The sequence below is a fragment of the Rhipicephalus sanguineus genome, chromosome 9 (genome assembly GCF_013339695.2).
Source record: "Rhipicephalus sanguineus isolate Rsan-2018 chromosome 9, BIME_Rsan_1.4, whole genome shotgun sequence".
Lineage (NCBI taxonomy): Eukaryota > Metazoa > Arthropoda > Arachnida > Ixodida > Ixodidae > Rhipicephalus > Rhipicephalus sanguineus.
In genome coordinates this window covers 6,440,971-6,455,921 of record NC_051184.2, presented here as the reverse complement: position 1 = coordinate 6,455,921, position 14,951 = coordinate 6,440,971, and the positions used below count along the sequence as shown (strand labels likewise).

Genomic DNA, 14,951 nt, shown 5'->3' with positions numbered 1-14,951 from the left:
GCCATGAAGATAAGCTTTTTCTTAACTTGGTCAGTTTGTATTTTGGTTATCTTTGTGCTGTTGCTGCAGGTAGATGAAAGTGGAGCAAAAGTTCAGTGGTTAATGGGATAGGAATGTATTGGCATTACCTTTAATTAAATCTAATTACCTTCACTTACCTTGATAGTGAACAGTTGACAGTGATGGTATTACGAGAGCAAATGAGGGCTTGCGTACCCAAACGTAAGGTTTTCTCAAACCAGTTGTATAAGTTTGCAACTGTGAAGGGAAGCATTTGGTGCGATGTGATAAACCATGTCCAAATCCGCGTCCCAGTTGTGGTATTCTATAGATACAGTAGAACCCCGCTGTTACGTTCCTCACTGCTGCGTTTTCCCGGCTGTTACGTCGTTTTCCGCCGGTCCCGGCATAGCTCCCATAGGATACAATGTATTGGGAACCCCGCTGTTACGTCGTAACTGTCGGACCGTTCCCGTATGATACGTCGCGAAGTGCGCTCGGAGCCGACCGAGTGACTACCAAAGAGAGCGGCCATGGTGCATTTTCACGCAGTTTGGCCTCGTTTGACCGTAATATTAGCCGCATGAGAGGCGCAAGCAACAGAATCTTTCAATTGATGCAAACAAAAGCATGGCCTTCGAGATTCAAATTGCAAACATGGCGTCCATAGAGTTTCTTACAATAATACCTAGAGGGGAATCTGGCGCTAGTGTCTACGCGGGCTCCTTGAGACGCGCTTCAACCACCATGGGAATGATGGGAAGTACAGGCTTCGGATTTACTTCGGATGGATTAGGTTCTTGAGATTCGCAACGCTTGTTTGCCGAGTGTAAAACAAAGCGATATGAAGTTAATTCCAATTAAAACTTGCTTCATTCTTTTGTATGTAAAACTTATTGCAAAAAGTTTGCGTGACCGTGAGATGGAACTGAAACCTGGACGAATTCAACCACCAGGGTATGCATAGCTCTGCAATTGTGTTCCAAATTTGGCATCACCAAATAATGAATTATTTTTGTAGAACACTTGAAAAGAAGCACGCTTGTTTTTCCCTCGAAAGTATGCATTATCTATTTATGGAAATAACAATACTGTATTGAGTGAGAAACACTTAACGTATCATCAGCTGCGATGCCAGGTGCGTCTGTTCAAGTGGTCTGCCTCCAACGCATCTCTCGTTTTGTTGTGAAGTCGAGTCATAGGAGCGCGACGGTGCGTCTACTTAGCTTCGCCGTCGTTTTGCAGCTGGTTTGAACGAGTTTTGGTAAGACGCGCTTATCAAACAAACGTGAACTCGATGCAGTTTGCTGCACTGACATGGGACGCTACATCTGTGCGCAGCGGTGAGTGCACGACGCTTTGCTAAAACTGTCAAATACAGCCTGTAAAGCTGCAGCGTCGCAGCAAACCAAGAGATCTAGCGGTCTACAGCCTCTTTGAACGACAAAGGCGCTGCTTGAATGCTTTGAAACGCACCCCACTACCAATGCCTCGCGAAGAACGAAACTGAAACTGTAGAAAAAGATCCGTAGACAGTTCGCTAGCTAACGCTATCCAATCCGAAGCCTGTACTTCCCATCATTCCCATGGTGGTTGAACGATCGCAGCGCCAGTTTCCTCTCTAGGGTATTGTATGAAACTCTATGATGGCGTCTATGACGTAACTGCTCGCGAAAGCAAGGCCTTCGAGATTGGCATTTACTATTGACAAATGCATAGCCTCTGAGATTTGTATTGCACAAACATGGCGTGAATGACGTAACTGCTTGCGAAAGCAAGGCCTTCGAGATTGGCATTCACTTCTGCCATCGCGTTGGCGTAGACTCATCATCATCGTTATTTGTCGGAGAACGGGAGGAGTTCGAGCTGGTTGGAGCTCGCGTGGTCGTGCGTGCGGTTCGCGGTCGCACTCGCCGCGCCGGTCGTGATTGCGTGTGCTTAGTTCTCTCATGCCTACAGCTGTTGGTGTTAAAAAAATCACATACGTTGATTACATTTCTGTGGATGAGGCCGTCCTAAGCTCCGCGTTTCTATCCATCGACTAGATCGCGGCTGAGCGCGCCAATTTTCGTGCTACTCGTAAGAATTGAAATAAAATTCTGTACCACTAAATATTTTGCCGTTTTTCCTGTTTTTCGGCTCTTACGTTTCCCGTCTCTTACGTTTATTTCCTACGGTCCCTTCAAAAACGTATCAGCGGGGTTCTACTGTAGCGGGAACTGATCTTGGAAGACTGTACTTTTGCTAGCTGCATGTGTCAGAAGTGATTAGGGAGTAGGGAACATGTTATAGGTGCAGCATTTTGGATGTTGCCTATTATCGAACCCACTGTTGCTAAGCAGCATGATTTAGTGCACTTTAGAGGTGCCTTGCACAATTTAAAAGTATTGCATGTTCACGTTTTAGTGACTATTGTTCTGTGCATTGTGCGCAGTGAGCACTTGGCATCTGTGGCATTGTAGTGGAATTGAGCTGAACAATTTGTTTCCTCGAATGCTGCATTTGCATGTCTATGCATAGAAAACACCCCAAACCTTGCATTTTGCACTGTGGGGATTGCACTGTGGCCATGTTTTGTTCACCATTCGTGTGAGCCTTTGTTCACAGCGAGGCAAGGCAGTACTACTATGTAGTTTCTAGGACCTACGATACTTCATTGGCAGTTAAAAAGCAGTGCCATGAAGTTCTTTAATCAGCAAGATGATTGTGATAAAAGGTAAAGCGTGCGAACACTGATACAAAAGAATGATGCATGTTCTGTCTGTGTTTGCACACCTTACCTTCCTTCATGATGATGAGTCCATACGAACTAGTTCAGCTTTCGTGAGATCGTGATAAGATCGTGACATGAGCATTCAGAAGAGCTCCTTGTAGCAGATTTATTGCCTGCAGAAATGAAGGAAAAAACAGCTCAAATCTGGAAGCGGGCAGAAAATACTTTATAGATAGCGCTTAAATTGAATCAAAAGAAAGATTACTTAGCTGTGATCTTACAACCTTAAAGATATGTATCTTTTTGCCGCACCTCCTCTTCAGGGATGCAATGCTAATTGTACCATGTGGCCAATGCAAGGGAAACACTGCCTTCCAGCTACGTGTTTCAAAGTAGCTGTGATGCAAGACGGCTTTGACATGTATTGCATGCTTTTTTTATATTTTGAAATTTTGCACTCTGTAGCACAACCCATTTATTGCAGACTCTTCGATTGCCCTATCTTCTAGAAGTAGCAGAAGCAATTGAAATTCTTTTGGGTGATCCAAATGACTAACTAAAACTTTTTAATCAACCTATACAAATGAGAAAGCACACTATTAAATTTGGGTGTCAAGGTTTCAAGGCCCATTGACCATTGTTTATCATTATCAGGTCTACTGGCACTTCACTTAAGCATAATTTTAAGCACGTGGCATTTTACTTTAAATTTTCAAACGCAGAAACTTGCGTTAAATGGGTTCTGCCAGAGGGCATCAGTTTGCTCCCCCGTGATTTCATTACGTTTGCAGACCACGTGCTTGAGTGAAGTGGGATGGTCATGAATAGACATGCATGTCTCTTTTTTTTCTTGCTTTCTTTAGAGGGCAGCATTAGATAGCGACCTAACAGAGCTTAGAGAGGAGGTTGAAGAAGAGAGAGCGAAGGTACATACCACAGTCACTTTTTGTCTTCTCGTTTTTCTTTACTCTTAAACTTGACAACTCGCGTTCAAGGCACAATGTGTGCGCATATTTTCCTTCCCTCCCTGCTTTCTGCCAGCATGATATACCAGCCTTTTGCTCGTTTGTTTGTTTGCGTGAATTTCGCATGGCCAGCTTTTTCTCGTCTGCCTGAGCAACGTGTATTGTGCAATAGCCGTTGCATTGTAATGGAATCTTGAGCTACCTATTCTCATGACAAGTCAGAGACGTATACTAGAATGTGTTTCATTATTATTTATTCTTTAATCACATAACCCCAAGAATTCTTGCAGCCGTACAACTTTTTCTGCTGGCATAGTTGTGGCTATTCATGTAATATCTACTTTACAGAAAAGGTAGTTGTCTACAGCCTTGTTGATTTAAGAGTCTTGTTCGGCAAGTTTTTCTTAATTATTTGATATTGCTAAATAACTTCAAGTTTACATATTACATTGTGCTTAATGTGTGAGTTAGTAATATGTAGTCACCTCTTGCAAAAGTTTGTCAATGAGTGTTAAGTCATAGCACCCACCTCTCGCATGCTTACCAGTCTTCTGCATGCCTGTCTCTTTACTAGTATTATGCCAAAATAAAATTTAACTCCTATAACAGAACCTCCTGATGCTTTTACTCAAAGGAAGCTGAAAATGGCCTTTGGCCATCTTATGTGTCATTCTCTTCTGCCTATGTTTACGTATAGGTGACGGCACTCAAGAAGCAGGTCGAAGAGCAGACAAAGCTTCTAGAGGTGAGTCCTTATTATGTTTTTTTTTTTTCTGTATTGCAATACTCAGTAGCATCCGCACCTCCTACCTGCAAAAGTTTCTTTAGCTTGTTGTCTTCTGTTGCTTTCGATACAGCTACGATACCTTTGTCTGTGCTTTTACGTTATTACGGAAGTTTTTCTGACAATAAATAGTCGTGCAAAACTGTCTGAATTTTGCCATTCTAATTTCATGCTGCTGCTGAGAGTTCCTTCCACTGTCATTCTCTGATCCACTACTTCATGAGTTTATGAATGCATGAGTTCATGCTCCATGAATGGTTGTGCTTAACCTTTTTATCTTTCATTGCTTTCTTGTTGGTGAGGCTCTTGTCTTTTCAAACCCATCACCAGACTGTTATGCGATTATATAACAGATAGATGTTTTTAGAAATGCCTGTGACAGGTAAGTTTCACGTCTGGTGGCCATATTAGAGTGTTTCAGATTTCAATCATTTTGAATTTAGGGTTAATAGAATTGAATTTGTCCTTGCAGGAGCAAGAGCACGAAATGGAGCAGAAGCGGGCGGAGCTCAAGGGTCTCTGCCAAGAGGAATCCTCACTGCAAGCCGAGATCGACAGCCAGAAGGCGCAGCTCCAGGCACTGAGCCAAGCGCAGCAGGAGACACAGCTACAGATCAGCCAGGTGTGCATGTGTGTTTGTAGGCGGTCAGTGATGGATGAGACTGAACTGATCAATTAGAATACTCGGTGGCATATAGCGATGCACTGCTGTCAATGCACAGTCGTCAGTTCGATTCCTGGCCAGCACTAGTACTAGTAGGCAAAATTGCATACTAGTACATAGCCAGGCATGTACTATTACAAATGCATGCTATAGTACTGCATGAAGTGTTAGTACGTGCATACTAGTACATTCCGCCACCTTGCGGGATTCTGTAGAACTCATTTGCAATGTTTTGTGTCGGTGCGCTTTGAGTTGTTGGCTAATTTGCCCTCATGCTGCCAATTGCTAGCATCCTGGTTAGCTCGATTGCTAAAGCGACTGCCCTGGAAATGCATTGGTCCTGGATTCGATCTTTGGACCAGGACAAATTTTTCTTCAACTGGAAGCTTTTTCTTTCCCAGAAATCTCGATGGATTAAGGATAGAAAATTAGATGAGTTGGGTTACATACAGCTATCCTTGTGGCTTCGTGCTACAAACGGGTTGTTGTCACTTATCTCTTTCATAACCATTCCACTGTCTGGGGGGATTTTGCAGAACTCACTTGCAATCGCGTAGTCTCATCACCTGTTCTTTGTCGGGCTTGCACGCCTCATCTCGCAGGGAAAATAGTTCTTAAAAATATTATGAAGGTACTGCTTGACTAAGTTCTCTCTTCATAAGGCCTCATAAATGCAGTGTTCATTTATTGCTGTGTTTAAGTGAAGCACCAATTGGGGAAGCATTATCTTTAGAATGTGTTGTGTAGTTAGTGGTCACGAATCTGTCTCGGAAGTTTCAGAGATAGACATTTTCTGTCATAGACTTTGGATGCAGTTCACTTTGCGTGGCTTTTCAGGTAAAGGCGAGACACGTGGCTCTGGAAGAGCAGCACGTGCAGCTCAAGACGTGGGTTTCGCAAGTCGAGCGCGCCCTCCAAGCTGGTGACCCGGGCCTGGTGCCCGAGTCCCTACTGCGAGAGGACCAGCTGTCCGCAGGGTTGGCAGAGCCGGAGTACCAGCAGCTCTCCAACACGGTCAGCCACCACACGCTTTCGCTCTGTTTGTGCAGCCGGGCAAAATGGCACTCTATGCTAGGCATGCATAGTGAAGTGTTTGATGGAAATTCCGTCTGCTCTGGGAACATGGTTAACAATGAAATGTAATGCAGTTTCAGACAATGTAAAAGATCTTTGACAGGGTCTGCGAATGCATTTTATTTCATTCTGTCTAGGTATGTCTCCACATGGCACTCGGTGCGAAGGTTTCGTGGCTGTGTACTTAGCTACCTCCTGTGTAGGAGACTTTAATATTTTTAGTGCTGCATTCGTTTTATTTGCAAGCCGTTTGATTGCTTTTGTACTGGTCTTAAAGTTGAGACTGGCCTCAAGGCTCTGCAGTTATCATCAGCCAACTTACATTCGATATTTCTTTAATTTATTGAGCTGAGTTTTTTCCGAAAATGCCTTTGGTTAAGGGCTCCAAAGACAAGACAGGTCTCAGTAAGCTCAACAGCTTTGGGGCTTTTATTTCATTTTTGCTAAGCTGCAATAGCAGGTAAGGTATAACTCGTAGGCTTCTACATGTTTGTAAGGTCTACGGAATTTGGCTCTTATACAGTTGGTATATGTTTAATTAGATAGACTACTGTATTTGTTGACTACCTCAGTTTACTGCAGAACTGAAGGTTGGGCGAGTTGGCTGCTATTCATGATGAAATTTCAGCATGCATGCAGACAAACACAGGGAAGTGGAGAGATAACCGCTTTGTTTGTCCACTGCACTGCGTTTTATTGCAATAGCAATTATGTGGACACTCTTGACGGGTTTTTGGCGTCTGCGTAGCAGTCATGTTTCGTATAAAGTCCAAATTGATAACATCCCCCCGCGCATCATATGTTCTACCCAGTGAGTAAACGCGCATGAGCGGGGACAATGAATGCGGCTGAAGCAGAGATCAAACGAGCCGGTCCATCTCTGTCACTCGGAGGGTGCATGCGATAACATCCCCCCACGTGTTAGACCTGCTGTCGAATGCTCAAGCAGAGAGGAGGCGCCCCGCCCGTCTTGAACAAGCATGAAAGGACGCGGGTGGAGGGGTGTTGCTTGAGCAGCAGCTGTAACACACTTTGATTCTAAGGGTGCGGTCCTGATCGCCGGCGTGCGTGCTATCTCGGCAGGCCTCAGCAGTCGGCTTGTAATATGTTTTCTACGTGCTGCGCGCTCAACGCGAAGCGACTGTGTGGAACAAGCATCTCTCTTGGAGTGGCTGTATTCTCTTACACCTGCGTTTTGTAGAGTTACGCGATATCGGATCCAAAAGAGTTAGGTGCCAGCGTTACTTCGTACGATATTACAATTTGTTGCTATCACATTCATTGCTTCCACCCTTGCAGTGAAACCGGTTTCTTTGTGTGTGTGCTGCAATTTCAACATACAAAGTAATGAGAGGCTTGCTTTTCCTTTCGCTTGCATTTTACTTTCTAATCCACTTTTTTTTGCATTTGCTTGCTCATGGAAGGCAAGGAAATGCCTTTCATGCTTGCTTGTACGTATATTTTTCTTTCTCTTTTGTTGCCATTGCAATTGCTTCTCATCCTCCTGAGTTCTCAGTTTCTTTTGCTTTGGTTTTTCATTTTGCTCCCGCAGGAATGCAGCAGTCCTACTAGCTTTGTCAGTGCAGCAGACGAAGAGAGCAAGGTAACTGTTGTGTTGACCGCAGTGATTGCACCGCTGAGAACGCCCCAGAGCATATTTACATATATTGAGTCAGCGAGTCCAACACTCCACAGATTAACTACTCATGTGAAATGCACTCAACTTTCGGGTATCATTTGGAGTTGCGGAAGAAAAAAAAAAGCTAGGAGGGAGAATGTCACACAGTCAATTTTCTCAGTGCGGCTGCCTTCGAAACTGTTTTCTCTCAGATTTCACTTAGGGCAAGGGTTCTCAACCTCGTGTCTATATATATATGTATTTGCAAGTCTATTTAGGCATGTATTATCATGCGTTTTGCTATAGCAATGATGGCTTTTGAAATCAAAGATAACAGGCCTGTTGAGCGGCGTTTATACTAGAAGCGTCGTCACCTCCTCTGCCCTCCCCCATTTTCCTTGTGCTTAAGGGTGCATCAGTGTAAAGAGGGAAGCTAGGTGTACCGCAGCACTCTGGAAAAGCTGTTATTGTACAAAGTGAACAAGCTTGCATTTAATCCTGGGAACGGGTCACCATATGTAGGTTTATGATAGGCTTGTGTGATGCTGCCAACTAGAGTTGCTGCCCCTTTGTTCGGCCCATGCTTCTGCTTGTTAGATTTGAGCTGATTTCTCACCTTTATAACTGGGAACATTGTTAGTGTTCAAGGGGAACACTACTTCTGGAGCATCCAGAAATAAGTTGTAAGCACCGTGGCATACAAGGCGATGGTGAATCTAGTGTAGCTGCGTGAAGTAATTGGAACTGACTGCTTGCCATGGTGCGCTTGGGTTATTATCACAATGCCAGCACGTTGCACTGCCTCTTGCTATCAGTTTTGCAGGAGTTGAAGACGTATGCAGATACAGGTTGTGTAGAAAAAACTTGGATGCTTGGGGGCAGAACTCGATAGCGTAATTGGGCCTCATTTGCTCGCCTTCTCAGTCGCTAGTCTGGCTTCGCTTCTCCACGGACACCTCAGCAGTGCCACAAGGAAACGAATGTCTGTGTGCATTACATTGGCTGTTTCAAACTATCCTAGAATGCCTACAGTTGTCAACTGCCCACTATGCTATAATTCTTCCCTTGCGAATCAGCGAAGTACCCACTATACATCCGTTAAGCAACACGCGCAATTGCACAACTGCACACGTTGCCGATGCTGTTGTTGATAATGATGATTAATTATGCCAGTGTGCTTTGTAATTGGTGAGCCTTTGAACCGACGACTGGTTGCGCAGTTCACATGTTTTGACGCATGGTGTGATTCCACACTTCTGTCATGCAATATTACATGCGCTAAGGAGACTCCTCGCACTACATGACATTCATATAGGGTTTTTTTTCCATGACAGTTTCAAGCACAGGTGTGACTTCTGCGTGGCAAGCAGGTAAAACACCTGCTTGCCACGCAGAAGTCCGGTGTTTTACTCCCCCTGAAACTGAAGATTATTATTCTTTGTTTAATTGCATCTACCTCGAATTTTCACTCACACAACTCAGTTTTCTCTTACAACCAAAGACATCGACACTGTAATTTCTGCAAAACGAGCTATTTAATGCTGTCGCGTTAATGTTGCGTGCTGGTGTAATTTATGGTGAAGACTCTGAGACACAGGGTTGCATATGTTAAAAGGCACATCTCAGTATTTATTATTCTAAGTCATTTGGCATTTATCCATGGCTTTTGAATGTTGCTGAAGATTTCTTTAGAAATCTTGTGCCAAAAACACTTGATGTTCACTGGAATGTACCCCTAGATAACTTTGTTATAGTAGATGGCAGTTCAATAAATTTTTTTGCCGCAGTAGCACGAAAATAATTCATATTCATGGGTGTGCAAGTGCTAGCTTAGATATACATGAAAATAGGTGGGCCTGTACTAAGTCTAGCTTCGAAGGGGTCATCTCAACAAATCCAGCAGTCCTGATGTGTGCTTGCGATGTGTGTGCATTGCTGTCTTTCAGGATGACCCTTTCAAGAGCAAAGACTCGTTCAATGATATGAATGGCTTCCTGGGTGATCCATTTGGTGGGGAAGACCCCTTCAAAGGAGGTAAGGGAAATAAAATTATCTGAACTATCTTAGGTCTGCATTTTAAGGTAGAAGGAGAACAGCGTCCTGGGCATCGTTTTGCTGTCAAGTTCTTCAGCACAAATTAGCTAACATTGTATATACAGGAATTAGTATCGTGTTACCTTGTTTCTTCATATTTGTACTTACATTTTTTTGCGTAAAGCATTACCTAGACATTGTATATAGTATAGGTGTTACATTGTATATAATGTGTTGTTTTACTACACTACTGTATTACTTGCTTGCTTGCTGTATAATGTTACTACCGACTTGTACAACAAGTCGGTAGTAATACCACTCCCCTCTGTAATGCGCTCGGGCCTTGAGCGTACAATAAATAATAATCATAAAATCTCTGGCCAGCCAGTTGCAGATGTATTTTTATGTGATAAATTTATCTAGAACTGACTGCCTTACCTGCGACTCTGTCTCGGTTTTGTTGGAGTCTGAGAATTTTGTTCTTTCTTTCTTTTTTTTATTTTCATTAACTGTTTCAACAAAAATCTCATTACTTGCCAGTTGGTTAAGTAACTTGCGATTATTTATGATTCTTTATAATATAGCTTGCACAGGCTTTGTCAGTCCTGAATGAATAGCACTAGCGGAGAGGAATGCAAGAATCTAGTGTTGAGAAAAGGTATCGCTAAATTTCTTGATTGCCAAGTGAATGGTGCACCTAACATTCCCTTGCATTTGACAAAGGGTATTATGGTCATGTGACTTAATTTCACGTTGTCATTCTTTCCAGCTGATCCGTTCAAAGGTAGTGGCACCGAGGACCCGTTTGCTGGTGATCCTTTCAAGAGCACATTTGGCTCTGAAACAAAGGTATGTATCGTGGAATATCTCAATTTATATAACGCTAATGCAGTAATTAGGATTGATTTCTTGGGTGTTGTTACCAAGTATGCTGCAGGCATCCCAGGGCTGTCACCCCTGTTCACTCAATGCTTCAATTACTGGCAGTCAGCCTTAAATTACGACTCATCACTAAACCTCACAAATCACATGCCACTCTTATATCATGGTGAGATTTCAGTTTCAGCTTTCGAAATGCGGATGTGAGCAAGTATTTCTGTACTGAAGTAAACAAAAATTATTCTAACATTTCAGTCTGTTAGTATACTTATCTCTTATGGTGACAACTTAAGTGTCGTCCGCGTACATCTAAGATTCTGAATTCGCATAGTGCATTTTGTTTCTCACTGCTGAAAGCATAGGTCAGAGATACATTGCCCTGTCTTAGTACTGCTTCTAAATGGAAGATTCTGTTTCAGGATGAGGACTACTTTGCTGCCAGCTTTCAAGATGCCCCTGATGTTGTTCCTGTTGGTAAGCGAGCTAGACAAAACGACTCTTGAGAGTGACTCATATTAATGCCTTATGATGGGCTTTAAAACTTTGAGAAAAGCATGCTCAAGTTGGCCATTTATTAGAGCAGGGCTCCATAACATAAAAAACAAATATATTAACAAGTAAATTTAAGATTTTTTTAGAAAGTTAATTCGTTCATTTTATGATGTTTTCAGATAATTGGCATATGGTACCTCCAGCACAGAAGCACAATACAGTCGAGTCCATTTATAATGATACCGTTTATAACAATATATTGGATATAACGACGAACGATGGCACCATCCACTTTGTATGCCTTCTATGTAGAGCTGTGCGAATAGCAAAATTTTGGGTGCGAAGCGAATTCGAATAATAAAGATTGAGTGCGAATCGAATCGAATAATTTCGAATAATTTTCGAATATTTCTCAAACATTTTTCGAATAATTCGAAGTGAAATTACAGAAAAAGTTTCAGAGAATCCCTAAGTACGTTCTTATGAGATCGCAACATGAAAGTGTTTCTTTTCGCTAGGTTGATGAAGTGCTGGTGGGGTCATATTTCATAGTTGCCTTTCTTATCAAGAATGAGGCAATGTAGAGGCCGAATTGTATTTGTGTACATGATTTGGTGCAACCAAAGTGTTGCCGACAACACTTTACACGTGATAGGCAGAGATGCCATTTCCTCAGCCTCTCCTTTTCTTTCAACTTCTGTGGAAGGCCAACTGATGTGGCAGACAAGGGTGCGCTCTCTTCAAGTCCGGAGTTCCAAATCTGCCTCGTAGACGTCGATATATAAGAACATCTGAAATTTTGGATGCTAAAAAGCTTCGGCGTCCGATTTTTCGGACTTCCTGCCCAAATTTCAGGTCCAAAACAGCATTAATTGAGCCCCCAACTCTGCCACATCTTTCATCTCCATGTTGGAACCAGCGTTTTCTTGAGTTAATACATTTGCGACCGTAGCGGAGCTTGAACGGCAGCTTTGCCGCAATACCGGGGTGTGATGAGGTGAAGCATATTGAAAATCTAGGGACCACTTCCAAACGGACGTTGACTGTCTCTTGGCCAAGTTCGACCGTAACGGACCTTGAAAGGCAGCTTTGCCGCAATACGGGGGTGTGAGTAGGTGAAGCATATTGAAAATCTAGGTACCATTTCCAATCAGACGTTGACTGTCTCTTGCCTAAGTTCGACCGTAACGGAGCTTGAAAGGCAGCTTTGCCGCAATACGGGGTGTGATGAGGTGAAGCATACTGAAAATCTAGGGACCACTTCCAACCGGACTGTCTCTTAAGGGTCTGATATACTCCAGCGTAACGTCGACGAGCGAGCGCGCGCGTCACGGCGACGTTACGTCAGCAAAAAACAGCCCTCTATAGTCCGGCGTCCGCTGACCGTCGACGCGGCCGACGGCTGCTGGCGCGCTCGGGCGTCGCTCGGCGCCGAATAGATACTGCTGCATTTCGCGCCAGACTCGCATGTACAGGAACCTGCTTCGCGGGCTGTTTCGTCGGTTTCTGACAGGTGGCGCGGGCGTTCTTCGCTTTACTGCGCATGCGCTCCTCTAGATGCGATCGCACCGGCACGTTGGAGCCGGCTCGACTGTAGCGGAGACCAATTTGCGCCTGGCGTAGCGTCGCCAGCTCGGCGTGACGGAACGCAACGTCTTCGCGGGCGCTCGCGTCGGACGTCGGAGTATAACAGAGCCTTTAGCTAAGTTCGACCGTAACGGAGCTTGAAAGGCAGCTTTGTCGCAATACGAGAGTGTAATGAGGTGAAGCATATTGAAAATCTGAAGGGGTCACTTTCAACCGAACGTTGACTGCATTTGTCTTTGGGAAGTTCGGATAGTTCGAATAGTAAAATTTCAGTGCGAATCGAATCGAATAGCAAACACTATTCGAAAAATATTCGAAATTTCGAATATTCGCACACCCCTACTTATATGATAAAATAAACCGCTTATTACGATGCTCCAGTGCCGCGAAATTGAATATAGCGATTGAATCCGGCAACAGTGCGCGCCAACCGCTCTGTGATGCACCTCGCACCCGGTCCACCCCCTCAGAAAACGAGTCGACTGTGCCGCTTACGACGAAACAAGAGGAGGAGGAGCTTTCCTCCCGAACTCCTCTCCCGGAGCCACCGCTCTGGCCTCGTCTGCACGCCCGGTCCCACCAATGTTGGCGCGCACCGCTTGCTCACCTCTTGTGTGCGCCGTGCTTTGACTGTCATCTCCACAACTGCCTCCATTTTATGTTTCGCTGCAGACGGGACGTCAGGATGTGATGGCCAACGTCCCGGCGTCCCGTCAAGGCGTGGCGGAGTTGTGGTTGGCGCTTAAAGAAGATGCGTCGGGTCTGGACGACTGTCTTCATGCAGACGATGTTGTGGAAACATCTGAGTGCCTCAGTGATGAGGCGATCGTTGCGCATATACGTGCTGCAGACAGCAGTGAGAGCGACGACTCAGACGATGCGGTTGAGCAGCCTACCCAGGTCTTCTTTTTCTCAACCCACTTATAACAGTCATCGGTTATAACGATGGAATTTCCTTGCCACTTCGATATCATTATAAATGGACTGCACTGTACATGAACAGTTGTCCTTAAAAATTACCAAATATTTGGCACAAGTCTGTTGCAACTCTGAAATGCTTGCAATGTTTATTTGGCTCACATGTTCATGGCAACTGTAATATGTAATATATGCACAGATCATTCACTTTTTTTTTTACAATGTCCAAAAAGTTTTGCAGTGCCCAAAAAGAATTGCAGTGTGCTGTGCTGTGTAATGTTCTGAGCTGAACAAAGGCTGACGACTCATTTCTCGCTATTGTTTAACAGCCAAAAAAAAATGTGCCTAACAAATGTTCAGGCTTGATGATTATGACCTATGCATGAACTGCATGTTTTGTTTTCGTGCGAGATGCGAGAAGTCTTTCTAAATTTTCTATTTTGCAGCCGACACGAAAGATCCCTTTGACCCATTTGGAACAGGGAAAGGAGCCTTTGGGGCCACAAATCCTGGACCAGCTGAAGTGAGTCAAAGATGCTCACAACTTCCTTCTTTTTCTTCCACACTTGTACTACTCCGCCAGAAATAGCTACCGCTCTTACTGTTGCCTATAGGATGCAGTGTTTAAATTAGCCAGCAAGGTTCTGTATGGGGCTGAAAAATGTCTGTTGCTGTGTATATTAAGCTTAATGGGGTTCAGCATAGTAAAGACGACAATTATCTAGCTTAGTGTCGCTTTTAATAATAACAATGATAGCAATGTAATGAAGCAGATGCAGGTGTGTGTTCTTGTTGGTACATTGAAGAGTGCGACCCTTGGCACGATTGCAGGAGAGATACTTCCGTTTAGTGACACTGTTGTGCTCTTCAGCAATTATTGCTAGTAGTTAAACCTTCTTTTGTAATAAGGTTTCATGCACTAATAGGTTTTCATTACTGACAGTAATTGCTGTAGATAACTACGGTGTCCGCAAACAGCACAGGCTCTCTCACAATTGCACTTTGGGACGTCATCTTCAAAGTTCCACTTAAAATGCAAAGGTGAACCTGCGTCACTGCAACATCAGTGGTACAGTGCTTATGGTGCTCGGCTGTTGACCCCAAAGTTGCGGGTTCAATCCCGGCCGCAGCAGTTGTATTTTGATGGGGGCGGAATGCTAGAGGCCCGTGTACTGTGACATGTTGGTGCACGTTAAAGAACACCAGATAGTTGAAATTTCTCG

General features: G+C 44.0%; 1 protein-coding gene across 3 annotated transcripts in view; it reads left to right on the top strand.

Moving 5' to 3' along the window:
- Window positions 1-14,951, top strand: part of LOC119404514 (epidermal growth factor receptor substrate 15-like 1) — a 29,548-nt gene that overhangs the window by 11,230 nt on the left and 3,367 nt on the right. Inside the window, exons 14-22 of one of the 3 annotated variants that reach the window (XM_037671037.2) lie at window positions 3,577-3,639; window positions 4,376-4,423; window positions 4,935-5,084; window positions 5,964-6,140; window positions 7,753-7,803; window positions 9,765-9,852; window positions 10,622-10,701; window positions 11,151-11,205; window positions 14,175-14,251. In XM_037671037.2, the coding sequence (XP_037526965.1) occupies window positions 3,577-3,639; window positions 4,376-4,423; window positions 4,935-5,084; window positions 5,964-6,140; window positions 7,753-7,803; window positions 9,765-9,852; window positions 10,622-10,701; window positions 11,151-11,205; window positions 14,175-14,251 (789 nt within the window). The remainder of the gene's footprint in view (window positions 1-3,576; window positions 3,640-4,375; window positions 4,424-4,934; window positions 5,085-5,963; window positions 6,141-7,752; window positions 7,804-9,764; window positions 9,853-10,621; window positions 10,702-11,150; window positions 11,206-14,174; window positions 14,252-14,951) is intronic. The other 2 variants (XM_037671039.2, XM_037671038.2) reach the window with 2 other exon arrangements.